The 18,928-nt window shown below is 45.5% G+C and overlaps 1 protein-coding gene across 6 annotated transcripts in view; it reads left to right on the forward strand.

Annotated features, from left to right (window-relative positions):
• The window catches only part of TP53BP1 (tumor protein p53 binding protein 1), a 361,011-nt gene that overhangs the window by 191,125 nt on the left and 150,958 nt on the right, over positions 1–18,928 (forward strand). For 5 of the 6 annotated variants that reach the window (XM_063925917.1, XM_063925915.1, XM_063925912.1 and 2 more), the window contains 4 exons: positions 12,211–12,330; positions 14,165–14,401; positions 15,534–15,585; positions 18,545–18,637. In XM_063925917.1, coding sequence (XP_063781987.1) covers positions 12,211–12,330; positions 14,165–14,401; positions 15,534–15,585; positions 18,545–18,637 — 502 coding nt within the window. The remainder of the gene's footprint in view (positions 1–12,210; positions 12,331–14,164; positions 14,402–15,533; positions 15,586–18,544; positions 18,638–18,928) is intronic. The other variant, XM_063925913.1, reaches the window with a different exon arrangement.

Raw genomic sequence — 18,928 nt, forward strand, 5'->3', positions numbered from 1 at the left:
TGGGTTGGTGGCGTTTGGCCGGCATTTAGGGGGCGCAGTCCGGCCAACGCAGGTGTTCCTGGACCGTTGGGGGGGGGGGGGATGGGGGCGGACCGCAACCCGGGCAGCGATGAGTAGGTCCCTGCCAGCGCGCAGGAGCAGCGCTGGCTGGGAACTACACCTGCAGTACAAAAGCATCGCCGCTGTGCTATGCTTTTGTACGACGGGACAGGGACTGACATGCGGACTAGTCCTGTGCTGGGTGTCCCCCCGCATGTCAGTATAGCTGATCGTAGATGTGCTAAATTTAGCACATCTGTGATCAGGTCTGAATCACCCCCTAGGTTTGCTATATGGGGGTAATTCTGAGTTGACCGCAGCACTAAGTTTGTTAGCAATTGGGCAAAACCATGTGCACTGCAGGGGGGGCAGATATAACATGTGCAGAGAGAGTTAGATTTGGGTGGGTTATTTTGTTTATGTGCAGGATAAATACTGGTTGCTTTATTTTTACAATGCAATTTAGATTTCAGTTTGAACACACCCCACCCAAATCTAACTCTCTCTGCACATGTTAGATCTGTCCCCCCTACAGTGCTCATGGTTTTTTCCCAATTGCTAACAAACTTAGTGCTGCGATCAACTCAGAATTACCCCCTATGGGGGTGATTCCGAGTTGTTCGCTCGCTAGCTGCTTTTAGCAGCATTGCACACGCTAAGCCGCCGCCCTCTGGGAGTGAATCTTAGCTTAGCAGAATTGCGAACGAATGATTAGCAGAATTGCGAATAGAAATTTCTTAGCAGTTTCTGAGTAGCTCCAGACTTACTCCTACACTGCGATCAGTTCAGTCAGTTTCGTTCCTGGTTTGACGTCACAAACACACCCAGCGTTCGCCCAGCCACTCCCCCGTTTCTCCAGCCACTCCCGCGTTTTTCCCAGAAACGTCAACGTTTTTCCGCACACTAAACGGCCAGTTTCCGCCCAGAAACACCCACTTCCTGTCAATCACAGTACGATCACCAGAACGATGAAAAATCTTCGTAACGCCGTGAGTAAAATACCACACTTTTGTGCAAATTTACTTGGCGCACTGCGAACATTGCGCATGCGCAGTTTGCGACTAATCGCTCCGTAGCGAAAAAAAACTAACGAGCGAACAACTCGGAATGCCCCCCTATGTGCATTACTTTGCTCATTGATATGTCTTTGTTCCTCTTCCCAATTGTAAAGTGCTGCAGATTTTTGTAGTGCTTTATAAATAACTAGTGTGTTTAACCCTGGTCAAGGGGTTGTCTCTCCCACCAACCCTACCCCCTACACTTAACCTGGGCCGATGCTTCCTTCTCTCTTTCTCCACTGTCGGAGCCATAAAGTGGGATGAAGAAGAGACAGGGGTACTCCTACTATGCATGTCCATTTCAGAACATGTGTTGTAAAATTATTATACAGATAACAGCAAAGTAACAATTGTAGTTGCCTATGGTGACCAGGTGACTGTTATCAGCCGCCAATGTTCTCATTGCTTATTCTCCCAAATGCTTGTTCCCAATGATCTATGACTTCTATTTGCTGAGGCATTTTTATTTCTTGTACGGAGTGGTTTATGAATGACCTCCTTTTTAAGCCTGAATTTGGTCCTTGGGGCTTTATAGTTTGATTCTACTCAACCTTGTGAAGAGGTTTATCTACACCTGCTCACACGAGACATTGCTACCGATTGCTACAGCGTGCAGAAGAATATCTCCTTATCTTGCATTATAATAATATTAGCACTAATATATACTAAGGAATAATTCCAGCTGCACGCAAATATATCTTTTAACTTTGTCAGCCTTTGTGGGACAGTTGGGAAGTCCTGCCTGTGTGGTCATTTTATCCTGTGGCTTGCGGTAGAAAGTGAGCCTGCACCCCTGGACCCTAAAGATACTCCTAACATCTCCTAACACACTGGTAGGCTAATGCATATTCATATTTTCTCTAACGTCCTAAGTGGATGCTGGGGACTCCGTCAGGACCATGGGGAATAGCGGCTCCGCAGGAGACAGGGCACAAAAATAAAGCTTTAGGATTAGGTGGTGTGTACTGGCTCCTCCCCCTATGACCCTCCTCCAAGCCTCAGTTAGGTTTTTGTGCCCGTCCGAGCAGGGTGCAATCTAGGTGGCTCTCCTAAAGAGCTGCTTAGAAAAAGTTTTTAGGTTTTTTATTTTCAGTGAGTCCTGCTGGCAACAGGCTCACTGCATCGAGGGACTTAGGGGAGAGAATTTCAACTCACCTGCGTGCAGGATGGATTGGATTCTTAGGCTACTGGACACCATTAGCTCCAGAGGGAGTCGGAACACAGGTCTCACCCTGGGGTTCGTCCCGGAGCCGCGCCGCCGACCCCCCTTACAGATGCTGAAGATTGAAGGTCCGGAAACAGGCGGCAGAAGGCTCTTCAGTCTTCATGAAGGTAGCGCACAGCACTGCAGCTGTGCGCCATTGTTGTCACACACTTCACACCAAGCGGTCACGGAGGGTGCAGGGTGCTGCTGGGGGCGCCCTGGGCAGCAATATTTAATACCTGTATGGCAAAAGAATACATCACATATAGCCATTGAGGCTATATGTATGTATTTAACCCATGCCAGTTATCTAAAACTACGGGAGAAAAGACCGCCGAAATAGGGGGCGGAGCTTATTCTCCTCAGCACACAGCGCCATTTTCCTGCTCAGCTCCGCTGTGAGGAAGGCTCCCAGGACTCTCCCCTGCACTGCACTACAGAAACAGGGTAAAACAGAGAGGGGGGGCATTTTTTTGGCGATATTTTGATATATTTAAGCTGCTATAAAGAACAACACTTATATAAGGTTGTTCCCATATATATTATAGCGCTTGGGTGTGTGCTGGCAAACTCTCCCTCTGTCTCCCCAAAGGGCTAGTGGGGTCCTGTCTTCGATAAGAGCATTCCCTGTGTGTCTGCTGTGTGTCGGTACGTGTGTGTCGACATGTATGAGGACGATGTTGGTGTGGAGGCAGAGCAATTGCCGATAATGGTGATGTCACCCCCCAGGGAGTCGACACCGGAATGGATGGCTTTGTTTATGGAATTACGTGATAATGTCAGCACATTACAAAAATCAGTTGACGACATGAGACGGCCGGCAAACCAGTTAGTACCTGCCCAGGCGTCTCAGACACCGTCAGGGGCTGTAAAGCGCCCTTTACCTCAGTCGGTCGACACAGACCCAGACACTGAATCTAGTGTCGACGGTGATGAAACAAACGTATTTTCAAGTAGGGCCACACGTTATATGATCACGGCAATGAAGGAGGCTTTGCATATCTGATACTGCAAGTACCACAAAAAGGGGTATTATGTGGGGGGTGAAAAAACTACCTGTAGTTTTTCCTGAATCAGAGGAATTAAATGATGTATGTGATGAAGCGTGGGTTAACCCAGATAGAAAAATGCTAATTTCAAAAAAGTTATTAGCATTATACCCTTTCCCGCCAGAGGTTAGGGCGCGCTGGGAAACACCCCCTAGGGTGGATAAGGCGCTCACACGCTTATCAAAACAAGTGGCGTTACCGTCTCCTGATACGGCCGCCCTCAGGGATCCAGCTGATAGGAGAATGGAAACTACCCTAAAAAGTATATACACACATACTGGTGTTATACTGCGACCAGCCATCGCCTCAGCCTGGATGTGCAGTGCTGGGGTCGTCTGGTTGGATTCCCTGACTGAAAATATTGATACCCTGGATAGGGACAGTATTTTATTGACTATAGAGCAATTAAAGGATGCTTTCCTTTATATGCGAGATGCTCAGAGAGATATTTGCACTCTGGCATCGAGAGTAAATGCGATGTCCATATCTGCCAGAAGGAGTTTATGGACGCGACAGTGGTCAGGTGATGCGGATTCCAAACGACATATGGAAGTATTGCCGTATAAAGGGGAGGAATTATTTGGCGTCGGTCTATCGGATCTGGTGGCCACGGCAACTGCCGGAAAATCCACCTTTTTACCTCAGACCCCCTCCCAACAGAAAAAGACACCGTCTTTTCAGCCGCAGTCCTTTCGGTCCTATAAGAACAAGCGGACAAAAGGACAGTCATATCTGCCTCGGGGCAGAGGAAGGGGTAAGAGAGGGCAGCAAGCAGCCCCTGCCCAGGAACAGAAGCCCTCCCAGGGTTCTGCAAAGCCCTCAGCATGACGCTGGGGCCTTACAAGCGGACTCAGGAGCGGTGGGGGGTCGACTCAAGAATTTCAGCGCACAGTGGGCTTGCTCACAGGTGGACCCCTGGATTCTGCAGGTAGTATCTCAGGGTTACAGGTTGGAATTCGAGAAGTCTCCCCCTCGCCGGTTCCTAAAGTCTGCTTTGCCAACGTCTCCCTCAGACAGGGCGACGGTATTGGAAGCCATTCACAAGCTGTTTTCTCAGCAGGTGATAGTCAAGGTACCCCTCCTACAACAGGGAAAGGGGTATTACTCCACGCTATTTGTGGTACCGAAGCCGGACGGCTCGGTAAGACCTATTCTAAATCTGAAATCTTTGAACCTGTACATACAAAAATTCAAGTTCAAGATGGAGTCACTCAGAGCAGTGATAGCGAATCTGGAAGAAGGGGACTTTATGGTGTCCCTGGACATAAAGGATGCTTACCTACATGTCCCAATTTGCCCTTCACATCAAGGGTACCTCAGGTTCGTGGTGCAAAACTGTCATTATCAGTTTCAGACGCTGCCGTTTGGATTGTCCACGGCACCTCGGGTCTTTACCAAGGTAATGGCCGAAATGATGATTCTTCTGCGAAGAAGAGGCGTATTAATTATCCCTTACTTGGACGATCTCCTGATAAGGGCAAGGTCCAGAGAACAGCTGGAGGACGGAGTAGCACTAACCCAACTAGTGCTGCAACAACACGGGTGGATTCTGAATTTTCCAAAATCTCAGTTGACCCCGACGACACGTCTGCTGTTCCTGGGAATGATTCTGGACACGGTTCAGAAAAAGGTGTTTCTTCCGGAGGAGAAAGCCAGGGAGTTATCCGAACTTGTCAGGAACCTCCTAAAACCAGGGAAAGTGTCTGTGCATCAATGCACAAGAGTCCTGGGAAAGATGGTGGCTTCTTACGAAGCGATTCCATTCGGCAGATTCCACGCACGAACTTTTCAGTGGGATCTGCTGGACAAATGGTCCGGATCGCATCTGCAGATGCATCAGCAGATAACCTTATCGCCACGGACAAGGGTGTCTCTTCTGTGGTGGTTGCAGAGTGCTCATCTGTTAGAGGGCCGCAGATTCGGCATACAGGACTGGGTCCGGTCCTGGTGACCACGGATGCCAGTCTGAGAGGCTGGGGAGCGGTCACACAGGGAAGAAACTTCCAGGGAGTATGGTCAAGCCTGGAGATGTCTTTTCACATAAATATACTGGAGCTAAGAGCGATTTACAATGCTCTAAGTCTGGCAAAACCCCTGCTTCAGGGTCAGCCGGTGTTGATCCAGTCGGACAACATCACGGCAGTCGCCCACGTAAACAGACAGGGCGGCACAAGAAGCAGGACAGCAATGGCAGAAGCTGCAAGGATTCTTCGCTGGGCGGAAGATCATGTGATAGCACTGTCAGCAGTATTCATTCCGGGAGTGGACAACTGGGAAGCAGACTTCCTCAGCAGACACGATCTACACCCGGGAGAGTGGGGACTTCATCCAGAAGTCTTCCACATGATTGTGAACCGTTGGGAAAAACCAATGGTGGATATGATGGCGTCCCGCCTCAACAAAAAACTGGACAGGTATTGCGCCAGGTCAAGAGACCCTCAGGCAATAGCTGTGGACGCTCTGGTAACACCGTGGGTGTTCCAGTCAGTGTATGTGTTCCCTCCTCTGCCTCTCATACCAAAGATACTGAGAATTATACGGCAAAAGGGAGTAAGAACGATACTCGTGGCTCCGGATTGGCCAAGAAGAACTTGGTACCCGGAACTTCAAGAGATGCTCACGGAGGATCCGTGGCCTCTACCTCTAAGACCGGACCTGCTTCAGCAGGGACCGTGTCTATTCCAAGACTTACCGCGGCTGCGTTTGACGGCATGGCGGTTGAACGCCGAATTCTAAGGGAAAAAGGCATTCCGGAAGAGGTCATTCCTACACTGGTAAAAGCCAGGAAGGAGGTGACTGCACAACATTATCACCGCATTTGGAGAAAATATGTTGCGTGGTGTGAGGCCAGGAAGGCCCCCACGGAGGAATTTCAACTGGGTCGATTCCTACATTTCCTGCAAACAGGATTGTCTATGGGCCTCAAATTGGGGTCCATTAAGGTTCAAATTTCGGCCCTGTCGATTTTCTTCCAGAAAGAATTGGCTTCAGTTCCTGAAGTCCAGACTTTTGTAAAAGGAGTGCCCCCAGTGGCACCGTGGGATCTTAATGTATTCTTGGATTTTCTCAAATCCCATTGGTTTGAGCCGCTCAAATCGGTGGAGTTGAAGTATCTTACATGGAAAGTAACCATGCTACTGGCCCTGGCTTCAGCCAGGAGAGTATCAGAATTGGCGGCTTTATCATATAAGAGCCCATATCTGATTTTCCATACGGACAGGGCAGAACTGCGGACACGTCCTCATTTTCTGCCTAAGGTGGTGTCAGCGTTTCACCTGAACCAGCCTATTGTGGTGCCTGCGGCTACTAACGATTCGGAGGATTCCAAGTTGTTGGACGTGGTCCGGGCATTGAAAATATATATTTCAAGAACGGCGGGAGTCAGAAAGTCTGACTCACTGTTTATATTGTATGCACCCAACAAGATGGGTGCTCCTGCTTCTAAGCAGACGATTGCTCGTTGGATTTGTAGCACAATTCAACTTGCACATTCTGTGGCAGGCTTGCCACAACCTAAATCTGTCAAGGCCCATTCCACAAGGAAAGTGGGCTCATCCTGGGCGGCTGCCCGGGGGGTCTCGGCATTACAACTCTGCCGAGCTGCTACTTGGTCAGGGGCAAACACATTTGCAAAATTCTACAAATTTGATACCCTGGCTGAGGAGGACCTTGAGTTCTCTCATTCGGTGCTGCAGAGTCATCCGCACTCTCCCGCCGGTTTGGGAGCTTTGGTATAATCCCCATGGTCCTGACGGAGTCCCCAGCATCCACCTAGGACGTTAGAGAAAATAAGAATTTACTTACCGATAATTCTATTTCTCGTAGTCCGTAGTGGATGCTGGGCGCCCATCCCAAGTGCGGATTGTCTGCAATACTTGTACATAGTTATTGTTACAAACAAATTCGGGTTGTTATTGTTGTGAGCCGTCTGTTCAGAGGCTCCTACGTTTGTCTTACTGTTAACTGGGTTCAGATCACAAGTTATACGGTGTGATTGGTGTGGCTGGTATGAGTCTTACCCGGGATTCAATATCCTTCCTTATTGTGTACGCTCGTCCGGGCACAGTATCCTAACTGAGGCTTGGAGGAGGGTCATAGGGGGAGGAGCCAGTACACACCACCTAATCCTAAAGCTTTATTTTTGTGCCCTGTCTCCTGCGGAGCCGCTATTCCCCATGGTCCTGACGGAGTCCCCAGCATCCACTACGGACTACGAGAAATAGAATTATCGGTAAGTAAATTCTTATTATTCATTGCACGTCACTTCAAACTCCATTAAATCAACAGATCTTCGTCCTTTAAAGGAGACCGCTTCAATTGTGATTGTTCATGCAAGCTCATAATGTAAAACAGTTGGTCAATAATTGAAGTTTCTCTAGCATCCATAAAGGACACATTAGTACAATGGGGTATAGACGGGGTCCAAACGAGCCCGTGCACTTTAAATTTCTTTAACTGGGTGTGCTGGCTCCTCCCCTCTATGTCCCCTCACACAGGCAGTTTTGAAAAAAGTGCCCTCAGGAGAGGATGCACATCTCTGCAGCTCCAGAGAGTTTTTATTCAGTTTTTTTTCAATCTTTGTTATTTTTGGTATGCTGCTTGTGCAACATCATACCGGCACCGTGGGAGTTGGGGGGGCGGCCACCGGCATTGCAAGGTGTCAGAGACGCTTCCCACCTGCAGGATCACCATCCTGAGAGGTTGTTTGTTCAGCAGGGGGACTGTGCCTTGGCTGTCTCAATTGCAGCATGCTGCACACCGCTAACAGCCTGAAGGTGACATTGGTGGTGAGTACAAACCGGGTCCCCGCTAGGGGTGTCCCCCGGTTCAAGGTGCGGCTGACACGCAGGGGAGGCATAAGGGACTCTCCTGGGGGAAACCCGCTATAGCCACCTGTGTGCACTGGCAGCGGTTTAGTGAAAACTTGCATTTATGTTATGTTTTACACTGTTTGGGAGACATTGCCAGTAAAAATAACCCTGAAGCTCCGGCGCCATAACAGGGGGCGGAGCTTCCTCAGAGCGGACTCTGCTGCATTTTGACGACTTCCTCAGCATGCAGCAGCAGGCACACACAGCTCCTCCAGACAAGCAGGAATACGCTGGAAACTTGGTACAGGGTATATCTCAGAGGGAGAGCCATTATTGTGCACATTCTCTGTCCCATGGGGAATATATATGTCTGTAATATAACATACACAGTGTTTCACTAAATACAACAACTACCAGCCTCACTGGGGCTAGGTGGTTTGGGTGTGCTGGTGCCTTCTCTCTGTCTCCCCCTCACATACAGTAAGGGCAAGCTTGCATTCTACTTGTGTATGTGTATGGCTGTATTGTGATTGCAATCATTGTAAAACAGAAGTTATGCAGTGTATGTAACTCCAGATTCTCCCCTCTATAATCTGGCTCCATTTCATGTGAACAATGCAGTCAGTCCTCACAAAGCCTCCCTGGCTAGGTGCAATCAAAACTATGATGTCTGATATGTCCTCTTAGCTCACTGCAAATGCCCATAAAACTCAGCAATTATAGCAGGCTGTTGCAGACCTGGCTGCTAGGGCAGATGTCCCCCATCATCCCATCTCTTCAGGTCCACAAAAACGTGGATTGCTTACCTTACTCTCAGATTCTGAGGAAGAAATACAAGAGGATGAGGAGGGCGTGGACCCCTTTGGTGGGGATACCCCTCCAGCACAGGGTATTGAACCCCTCATTCTGGCCTGCGACACAGCAGACATTTTTCCTCACACAAAACCTACTGTCACTTTCCCTGATTCTACTGAATTAGAGGACCTACAGTATTTAAGTTAGCCTGGAAAAATCCAGATAAAAAATACCAGGTGCCCAAACTGTTTTTGCACACTTTTCCATTTGTTCCTGAAGGCAGGAAATTCTGGGAAGTACACCCAGCTGTGGACGTATCAGTCTCTCGCCTCTCTAAGAAGGCGGTACTGCCTGCCACGGGCTCCTTTACCATAAAGGACCCTGGGGATAGAAAAATAGAGACTACACTGAAATATCTACACTGCAGCAGGTGTATCACAGAGACCGGTCATTGCAGGTTGGTGGATGACCCATGCCTTCGTACATGGGCTACTCAGATTCAGGAGGGCCTCTCAGGGGATATGTCCCTGGTTACTACAGTGACGCTCCTAAAACACATTCAGGACACTGCAATTGTCCTGTGTGACTCTCTCAAGGAGATAGGCAATATCAATGCTGGGACCACTGCTATGGCAGTATATACAGTAACTTCAGCTGCTGCATGCATGATAATGTACCAGATCAATAACAGATTAATATCAGCAATGCACTGTAGAAAATACACCATAGTCCAGTAATAAGGTAACATATGTATAATTCAAGTGCATTGTCTGGAACCTGATCCTTAGAGCAGGAGATGGGGCCCCAGCAGTGGGGCGCACCAGTGGTTTCCCCTGTACCCCTGTGGGCCAGTCCAAGCCTGGGTGCTTCACATACATCCTCCGTTTGTGCCGCCCACGGCACCTTGGGATTTGAATGTGGTGTTGAATTTTCTACAGTCCTTCTGGTTTGAACCTCTGATGACGGTGGAAGACGTTACTGACCCTGGCTTCTGCTCGACGTGTTTCAGAATTAGGGGCCTTATCATGTAAAAGTCCATATTTGGTCTTTTACGAGGACAGAACGAAGCTCTGGACTCAATAGCAGTTCCTTGCGAAGGTCGTCTCTGTGTTCCATTTGAATCAACCTCTTGTAATTCTGTCAAGTTCTGGCACTTCTGCTACTCCGGAGGCATTGGATGCTGTGCGAGCCTTGAAGGTCTATGTCAAGAGAACGGCTCAAATCAGAAAGACACATTCCTTGTTTGTGCTGTATGATGTGCAGAAGAAAAGTTGCCCTGCTTCAAAGCAGTCCATTGCTCGTTGGCTTAGGCTCACTATCCAACAGGCCTATGTGCACGCAGCCTTACCTGTTCCACAGTCTCTTAAGGTCCTTTCTCCTTCTGGCACTGTTTTTACCTATAATTGCCTGTGGGAGGGGGCATAGAGGGGAGGAGCCAGTACACCCAGTTGAAGAAATTTAAAGTGCACTGGCTCCTTTGGACCCCGTCTATACCCCATAGTACTAATGTGTCCCCAATATCCCTTATGGACTACGAGAAAAGGATTTACCGGTAGGTATTAAAATCCTATTTTCGGCTTTCAATTTCTTGGTCAGTCAGCTCTTTTGCTTGTCACATTATCAAATTATCATTACATAGTTGCCATCTTGTTCCCTGCCTTGGATCTTATTGACACCTGCGTGCTAATAACATGCAGTATCTTGTATTCAGAAAAAGGAGATACCATTTTTAGTTTGTAGCAGAATGAGACTGCTTGTCAGCATTCAACAAGGTTGTATCAGTCAACTGAAGAAAAAAGAATGCATGCAGTATCATATTTTCTAATTATTCAACATATATTCTCTTACACCATTTTGACTCCTGGTGTTTTAACTTAATACATCTCCATACGATGCCACTAATATGATGATTATGTAATAATTATTTATAATCTCCAGTTTACATTAATTTTTAATTGTGCTTAGGACAGAGCTCAACAAATCCCAGGGGTCAGGTAGCCATGGCCCCAAGATTTTGCTGCCTGGCTACCAGATTATGCAGGGAGGATAGAAGCAGGTCCTCTTCAGCTTCAGCGGAGATTCATGGGTGTGCCTGTATTGTGGCAGCCATTTCATACACAGGACTGCATGTGCTGAGTGTCTGTCCCAACCTGCGATGACTGCTGTGCCTGTCCGTCCCGGACGGCTGCACTGTCTGCTGTTTTCAAACTCCAGCTGCATAGAGCTCTCAGATAGGAGGGTCTCTGCATGGCCTGGGATTGTGGCTTCAGAAGGGGTTGTGATGTGGCCACAGGGTGGGGTGGGGGGGGGGGGGGGGGGTTGCTTGCCCGGGGGATTGCTGCGGTCGGCTGGTTTGCCTTAGTTGTGTGGCCGTGGGGTTGGTTTGCCTGGGTGGTGGAGGGAAGCTGCTCAGTAATGTGGCTTTGGCAGGGGGAGTGGATTTAGTTTTTTTTTTTTGTGGGGTGTGGGTGGGGGGATAACAACAGTGTCTGGTTCTTACACTTTTATCCTGGCTCCTAGATTTTAGAAAAATGTGTCAAGCCCTCCCCTAGGATCATCTTTCTTATTTTTGCTTTCTGGCTTGGCTTTATTTTAAATAACAAAAGCCTGTTTATTCTGTGGATCCAAGGTCATAACACCTGCTGTTGATATCAGCAACCAGAAAACTATGAGAATGTGCATGAGCAAAGTGTGACTAACAATATTTAATTGTGTTGATGAAATACACAATCTTTTCCAGTTAGCTAGGCACTTAGTCGTACACAGATACACAAGTTCCACATATCCGATTAATCAGTGCAGTCTCCTACTGCATCCTAGTTGTGTTGCATTACGACTAAAATGCATTTTCAGTAAAACGTATCCCCAACTCTAGCAGAGTCTCACGGGATCTGGGGCACCGAGAGGGACTGTTTGGCACAACTAGAGCAATGATGTATGAGGACACATCTGTGTCATAGACCGTATTACCTTTTTCTGCACCATTGCACTTAGAGACTTCTGTGATGTTATCCCTCTGTTTGGTTGATGCAAGTGGTTATTCCTGTATACAGAGTAGGATACATGGGCCCGTGGTGCTGATTTGTGTGTCGTGTTATAAACCGCATAGAGAGCAGCAGTTAGCTTTCAGAAGACTTAAGAAGTGAATAACTGAGGGAAAGTTGCAAGATGGCTTGTGTGACCAAACTGAGCAAACGGTCACATAGGGTGTATTTGCCCCTTTTTTCTTCTTTATTGGCCGTTTGTGCTTCCAGAAACACCATTCCATTTTACTCTGCCAAAGGAAGGAGATCTAATTCGACCAATGTCCACTGTTACACCACCCATGATCGGCCAGCTGAAACGAGGGCCACGAAGACACAGTACACCAATTGGTGAGTATATTTTACAGGTCTGCAATCGTGTCTGCCTGCTTACCTTAACTGGATCTGATCCTAGTAATGTGGGAATATTTAAATTTTCAGTATTGAGTAGAATTATGTACATTAAAAAGCATCACAGAAAATTGGAACCTGAGGATAGCATTTCTGGGTTATGGCAGAACCCCAGATTGAACACTGAACCCCTTGTAAGTAATATTTTGTCATAATAAAATTTTATTGATATAGCGCATTTCTCCCGCAGGACTTGGTCGCTTTATATACATCAAAATATGGTACATAGGGGGTCATTCTGAGTTGATCGCTAGCTGCCGTTGTTCTCAGTGCAGCGATCAGGCTAAAAATCGACACTTCTGCGCATGCGTATGGTGCGCACTGCGCACGCGTGACGTACTTTCACAAAAGCCGATGCAGTTTCACACAAGTTCTAGCAACGCTTTTCAGTCGCACTGCTGATCGTTGAGTGATTGACAGGAAGTGGGTGGTAACTGACCGTTTTCGGGGAGTGTGTGTAAAAACGCAGGCGTGCCAGATAAAAACGCAGGAGTGGCTGGAGAAACGGGGGAGTGGCTGGCCGAACGCAGGGCGTGTTTGTGACGTCAAAACAGGAACTAAATAGTCTGAAGTGATCACAAGGTAGGAGTAGGTCTGCAGCTACTCTGAAACTGCACAATTTATTTTTTGTAGCAGCGCTGCGATCCTTTCGTTCACACTTCTGCTAAGATACACTCCCAGAGGGCGGCGGCTTGGCATTTGCACTGCTGCTAAAAGCAGCTAGCGAGCGATCAACTCGGAATGAGGGCCATAGTACGAAGGCATTAGAGCAGTTGAAAAACATACAGAAATAATTAAGAACAACTGACTTGGAGCACTCAATAACAATAATGCAGGGTTGGTGCAGACATATTGGGTAATAACTTCCAGGGGCCATATATTCTTCCCATGAAAGGTACCAGGCGAGACAGCCATCTTGGGCACACTGTGTAGGATTACCCTGGGTGGAATAAGTCATACCTAGAAGAGATTACACAAATTGGGTGTTTGTAGTGTAACGCTGGGGGTAGTGTCCCAACAAAACCGTCAGATCCATTCCATTTTTCATCTCATCCTCACTCATCACACCAGATGAGGCAGCCATGTGTGCACTGCAAAGGTTATGCTGTGGGAGATAAGCCATATACGGACCCGTGGCTCATATGGCCCAACTTAGTAGTATGATATAACCTGTGTGAGTAGATCCACGTGAGGACATCCTGCCCACAAGGGATCCATACGAGGCAGCAATCTGGGGCACACTGCATAGATTGCTGATTGCAGGGTGTGCAGCACAGTACACTGACATAACATACAGTGGGGAAGGAAGTACAAGGTTATATGACCAAAAAAAAAAAAGTTACCTTCTGTGGAGCTATCTTCTAACTATGGATACATTAAGGATAAGTTTTGTTACTTGGCTTGATCGGTGTGGGCTCTACAGCTGCAAATATAACAAAAGGGGAAGAGCCATAAAGTGGTCCAAATGGAGGGGGCAGAGTTAGCTTTTACAGAATGTGAGGAGGGAACTTCATTTTGAGCTTTATTTTTCAATTCTCTGGACCTTATGAACTGAATTTTTATATAATGAGTTATTTTTTTAATAACCTGTAAATCTACAGAGCCTTAACTTTTAAGTGGCATAATCAACCTTTTTATTGCCTTTCTTTTTCATTTGCATCCCTTGAGCTGCATGCACTTTCATTACATGCAGAAAGTGGTGTTCTAAAATAACAGTAAAAAATAATAAAACATAACGTTCTCACTCAAGTGTATTGAATTTATACTGTTTCAGAAATTGGAGGCTGCCCAGACAGCACCCTGGCAACTAGTGATGTCTCCGCTGAAAGCCCTATGGCAACCAATGATGTCACAGTGGAGAGTGCTATGGTAACAACAGATGTGTCTGAGGAAAGTGAGAGGGGAAATTCTGGCTCCGCTTCTGATGCTGATGGGAAATTGTGTTTGAGAATGAAACTTATTACACCTGTAAATGAGGAGAGTGAAGGAGATCCACAATTTAACTTGGAAAGTAAGAATGCAAAGCTAATTGCCCTCTGAATAAGAGAGAACACTGGGAAACATTGAGTTTTGATATGTGCAAAGAAATAACTGTGCACATTTCACAGTGTAATTAAGCATGCTTACAGCTACAGTCAGCCCCTTCAGTAGAAGGTGTGAGGAAATAACTGCACATTTCACAGTGTAATGAAGCATGCTTACAGCTACAGTCAGCCCCTTCAGTAGAAGGTGTGAGGAAATAACTGCACATTTCACAGTGTAAGGAAAGGTATCTAGGTCAACAGCACTTAGCTCGACGCCTTTTGGTCGACAGTGACTAGGTCGACACGGCCATTAGGTCGACATGGAAAAGGGTCAACATGAGTTTTTCACATGTTTTTTCAATTTTTATTTTTACTTTTTCATACTTTACGATCAACATGGCTACGATTGGGAACTTTATCCTTGCCCGAAGCATGGCGAGCAAACACGGTGTACTAATTGGGGTTCCCAGTCATTTTACAAAGAAAACAACACGAAAAAAAAAACCATTAAAAAACTCCACGTCGACCTTTTTTCCATGTCGACATATTTCTGGTGTCGGCAGTCACTGTCGACCAATAGGTGTCGACCCTAAGTCCCATACCCGTAAGGAAACATGCTTACAGTCCCTTCAGTAGAAGGGGTGAGGAAATAACTGCACATTTCACAGTGTAAGGAAACATGCAAACAGCTAGTCAGTCCCTTCAGTAGAAGGTATGAGGAAATGATTGATTTAGATCATTATCTGAAAGGCAGATTATTTGGGGTCACATCCATGGCAATGTCAAGCAAAGTAGCCTACACCTCTGTGTTAATATACTGTATGTCCCTGTGTGCTACACCATTAATGCAAAGAAAATGTAATGAAAAAAAGTTTACTCAGTGTGATATAAACACATTTTTTTGGAAGCATTAATACTTGTTGGGGATGAGTTCCTCTTGAATACACCTGTCCATTAGACTTGTGGAATATATACTGTATTCGTTTGTGCATGCAATTGCTATGGGTGGGCAGTGTCATTCTTTTCTGCACTCATTGCTGTCTTGCTACAATGTGGCTCTCATGTTATTTCTGTTCTTTTTTTTTTTTTTTTTTTTCTTTCCCCCCCTTGCTCCATCAGAACCTGGTGTTGGTGAGAGGGCGAATGGAACCTCTGCCGTTGGTGTTGCCAGGTAACAATGAATGCTTGTTGTTATGTAGAGCAATATGTAACAACGCCATTTCAAGTAATTGCTTGTGATATCCATATGCCAGAAAGTATTTTAAACTAATGTTATGTAAGTACAGTTTGGTTATGTAACGAATGCTTTGTCCCTTGCATCAGTTGTTACAAATGTCCCTCATTAATGTGATTGTCTAATGGGTGTACAGTCAAAATGTCAAATGTTATGATGTCGACGGTAGCGTTAAGGGTTACATTAAAAATAGCATGTGGACTTGTCACCATTTTGACATTCTCATGTCGACATAAATGTCGACATGATATACTGAACCCAGCCTAATGTATAACAATAACTTCATGTTGCAAAGTAAGTGCTCAATTCATCACTTTAGCTTGAGCAAAACAGCAACCTCTCAGGGGCAAATGTATTAACCTGTAGACTGCATAAGGAAGTGATAAACTAGTGATATGTGCAAGGTGATAAAGGCACCAGCCAATCTGTTCCAGTATGTAAATTAACAGTTAGGATGTGATTGGCTGGTGCCTTTATCACCTTGCATATATCACTGGTTTATCACTTCCTTATGCCTTCTCCAGGTTAATAAATCTGCCCCTCAGTCTCTTAAGTTAGATAAACCTATAAATCGTTTTTGCATATCAGAGTAGGCTCATTGCTGTTTCTTTTACCTTTGTCCAGCTCCTCTCACTCTTAATTTGTCCCCTCTCCTCCTCCTCTCATCAGGCAGTGCCACAGTGGCCAGAGCTCCAAACCTTGTAACTTCTCCCTTGGTCTCTCCTTTCTCTGGCGGTTTGTCTGTACCTTCTAGGAGACAGATCTTAACTCTTGAAAATGTACTCATAACAGCATAGTACGTGCGCTGATCCCATGCTTCTCCTACTGATGATCATTTGTACTTATTACCCTTGGTAAAGCTAAAGTTGATCTTACAGTTAACAAACAATGGGGCAGATGTATAAACTTATAGAAGGCATAAAGAAGTGATAAGTGCAAGGTGATAAATGCACCAGCCAATCAGCTCCAATATGTAAATTAACAGTTAGGAGCTGATTGGCTGGTGCATTTATCACCTTACACAAATCACCTTCCTTATGCCTTCTCCAAATTAATACATCTGCCCCAATGTCTGCTCAGACAAACAAGCATTTCCTGACCACTACATTTTATGTACTTTGGCTTTTCAGCATGCCATCTATGACCTATGGGTAATACACACTTCCTTATAGCCAACCAGTTATCTACTCTGTCAGTGCTTAAGCTAAAATGCAAATCATTATCCCTGTACATGATATCTCATGCCACCATCGGCGATATCCTGAAAACAGTACTGTACACCTTACATCAAGGGCACAAAGCCATGCTTAGGCTAAAATGTTTACTAATCTACAGATACTGTATGTCCTCATACATCTTTGCTGCAGTCGCGCCAAACAGCCCCTCTTGGCACACCAGTTCGGGTGAGAATGTTAATAGCATTGGGCGTTCCCCCCCCCCCCCCGAAAATACGTCTTGTACGCAACACAGTGTGACTAGGCTGCACAAGTGTGCTGGCTAATTTTATATGACACTTGTATATCAGAGTCCCTGAATCTGTATACGAAGTGCTACAATGTAGCAGTCACATTTTTTCCAACACAAGTTCTGTTCTGCTGCATGTACAGACTCAGTCACACACACTATACAAGTGTCATCAACCACATTAATCAGCACAATCTCCTTGTGTGTTCTATTTGCATTGCATTATGATTAAGAGGCATTTTCGGCAAAAAAATATGACAAACGTTAACGGAGTTGCAAAGAACCTGGCGGCTCACTCTCGCCAGGCATATTGTGCTGCATGGCGTATTTAGGCTAGATGTATAAGGACGCATCTGTATATGCCCTGGCTGGCCTGTTAGTGCATGGATTCTCGGAGAGTAGGTGCGTTGTGGCGCCAAACTGAAATATATTCTCCCAAGTATGGAAAATAACAATGTAGACAAGAAAACTTGGTACAGAGGCATCACCTTCCCTGTAAAAAATAATTTTTGAGTATGAGAGCATATTAGAGGAAGTATAAGAATCAATGTTACTTAGTACAATTTTATGGCCTCTAATTTAATATTGCAAAAAAAATAGTTTATGTAGCTCAAAGATATTTAGCATAATTGTAGGAATATGCTAGAAATCATTTTGCCTGTCATTATTATGTCTTGTGTTTTCCACTCCTGTTGTTGAATTTTTTTTCTCCCCATATTGATGATGCAGTACATCTCTTGTAACTACAGATGTGTACATATACAGCTAACCTTAATAAACCACGCAGCATCAGATGCCTAGTGTGAGCGAGCTGACCGGTCCCGTGCAATTCTGCTTATTTTTTATTGCTGCAAATGTGTCTGTAGCATGCAATGTGACTAGGAAGCTCAGGGAGAGACTGTGCTGAATAATTTGATTTATTATACTTGTATATCTGTGTGTGACTGAGTCTGTATATGGAGCACAACGGAACTTGGTATGGAAAAAAGCAGCGGGTAAAAAGCCAGTTAGCAGTGATTCCAAGCACAAGGCCAAAGCCATATTGAATTGGTTGAACAAGAAGTGAATGTTCTACAATGGCTACAAATGTTCTACAAAGTCAAAATCCAGATCTCTATTCAACTGAGAATCTGTGGTACTATTTGAAAATTGCGTTACACAAGCATCATCCAAACAACCTGAACAGCCTGAGTAAATCTGCTGGGAAGAATGGGCAAATATCACTCCCAGACAGTGTGTACACCAGGTAGAACGTTCCCCAACAGACTTAAATACTAATCTACATGGGTTGACTATTTATGCAAGCAGCATAATTTAGTTTACATTTGCAGAAGTTGGTTAGGTGGCCTAATTGTGTCTATTACTTTAATGCTGAATAAAGATGTAAGGGTGGAGCCATGTATTTAGCTTTTTCTGTTATTTTTTACTTTAGTACAGAGAACCCTTCTTCTGTGTTTGCACGTGTATGTGAGGTCCGTCGTGAAGAAGAGCTCAAAGCCCACAATTTATCCACTACTCCGGACAGGTGAAGCTTTTTTACATATTTGAAAAAAAATATTCTGGTCTGATCTTCCTTATACACACTTCTAGGTAAACTAATCTTCTGTTTTCTTTATTGTATATCTCTAAAGTCTACCTCAGTCTCATTTTGTGGAGAAAGGGCTATTTTAAATGATTCTTTGACTTCTCGCCTTGGCTTGAACTGTATTTCTCTAGAAAAATGGTTATTTTATTATTTACAGTTATTACTTTTGTTACAATGCTCCTCCTTATTGTAGCACTTTTTTTAATAAATTCAGGAACAGTAAATTATTAA

This window comes from Pseudophryne corroboree, chromosome 6, assembly GCF_028390025.1.
Source record: "Pseudophryne corroboree isolate aPseCor3 chromosome 6, aPseCor3.hap2, whole genome shotgun sequence".
Lineage (NCBI taxonomy): Eukaryota > Metazoa > Chordata > Amphibia > Anura > Myobatrachidae > Pseudophryne > Pseudophryne corroboree.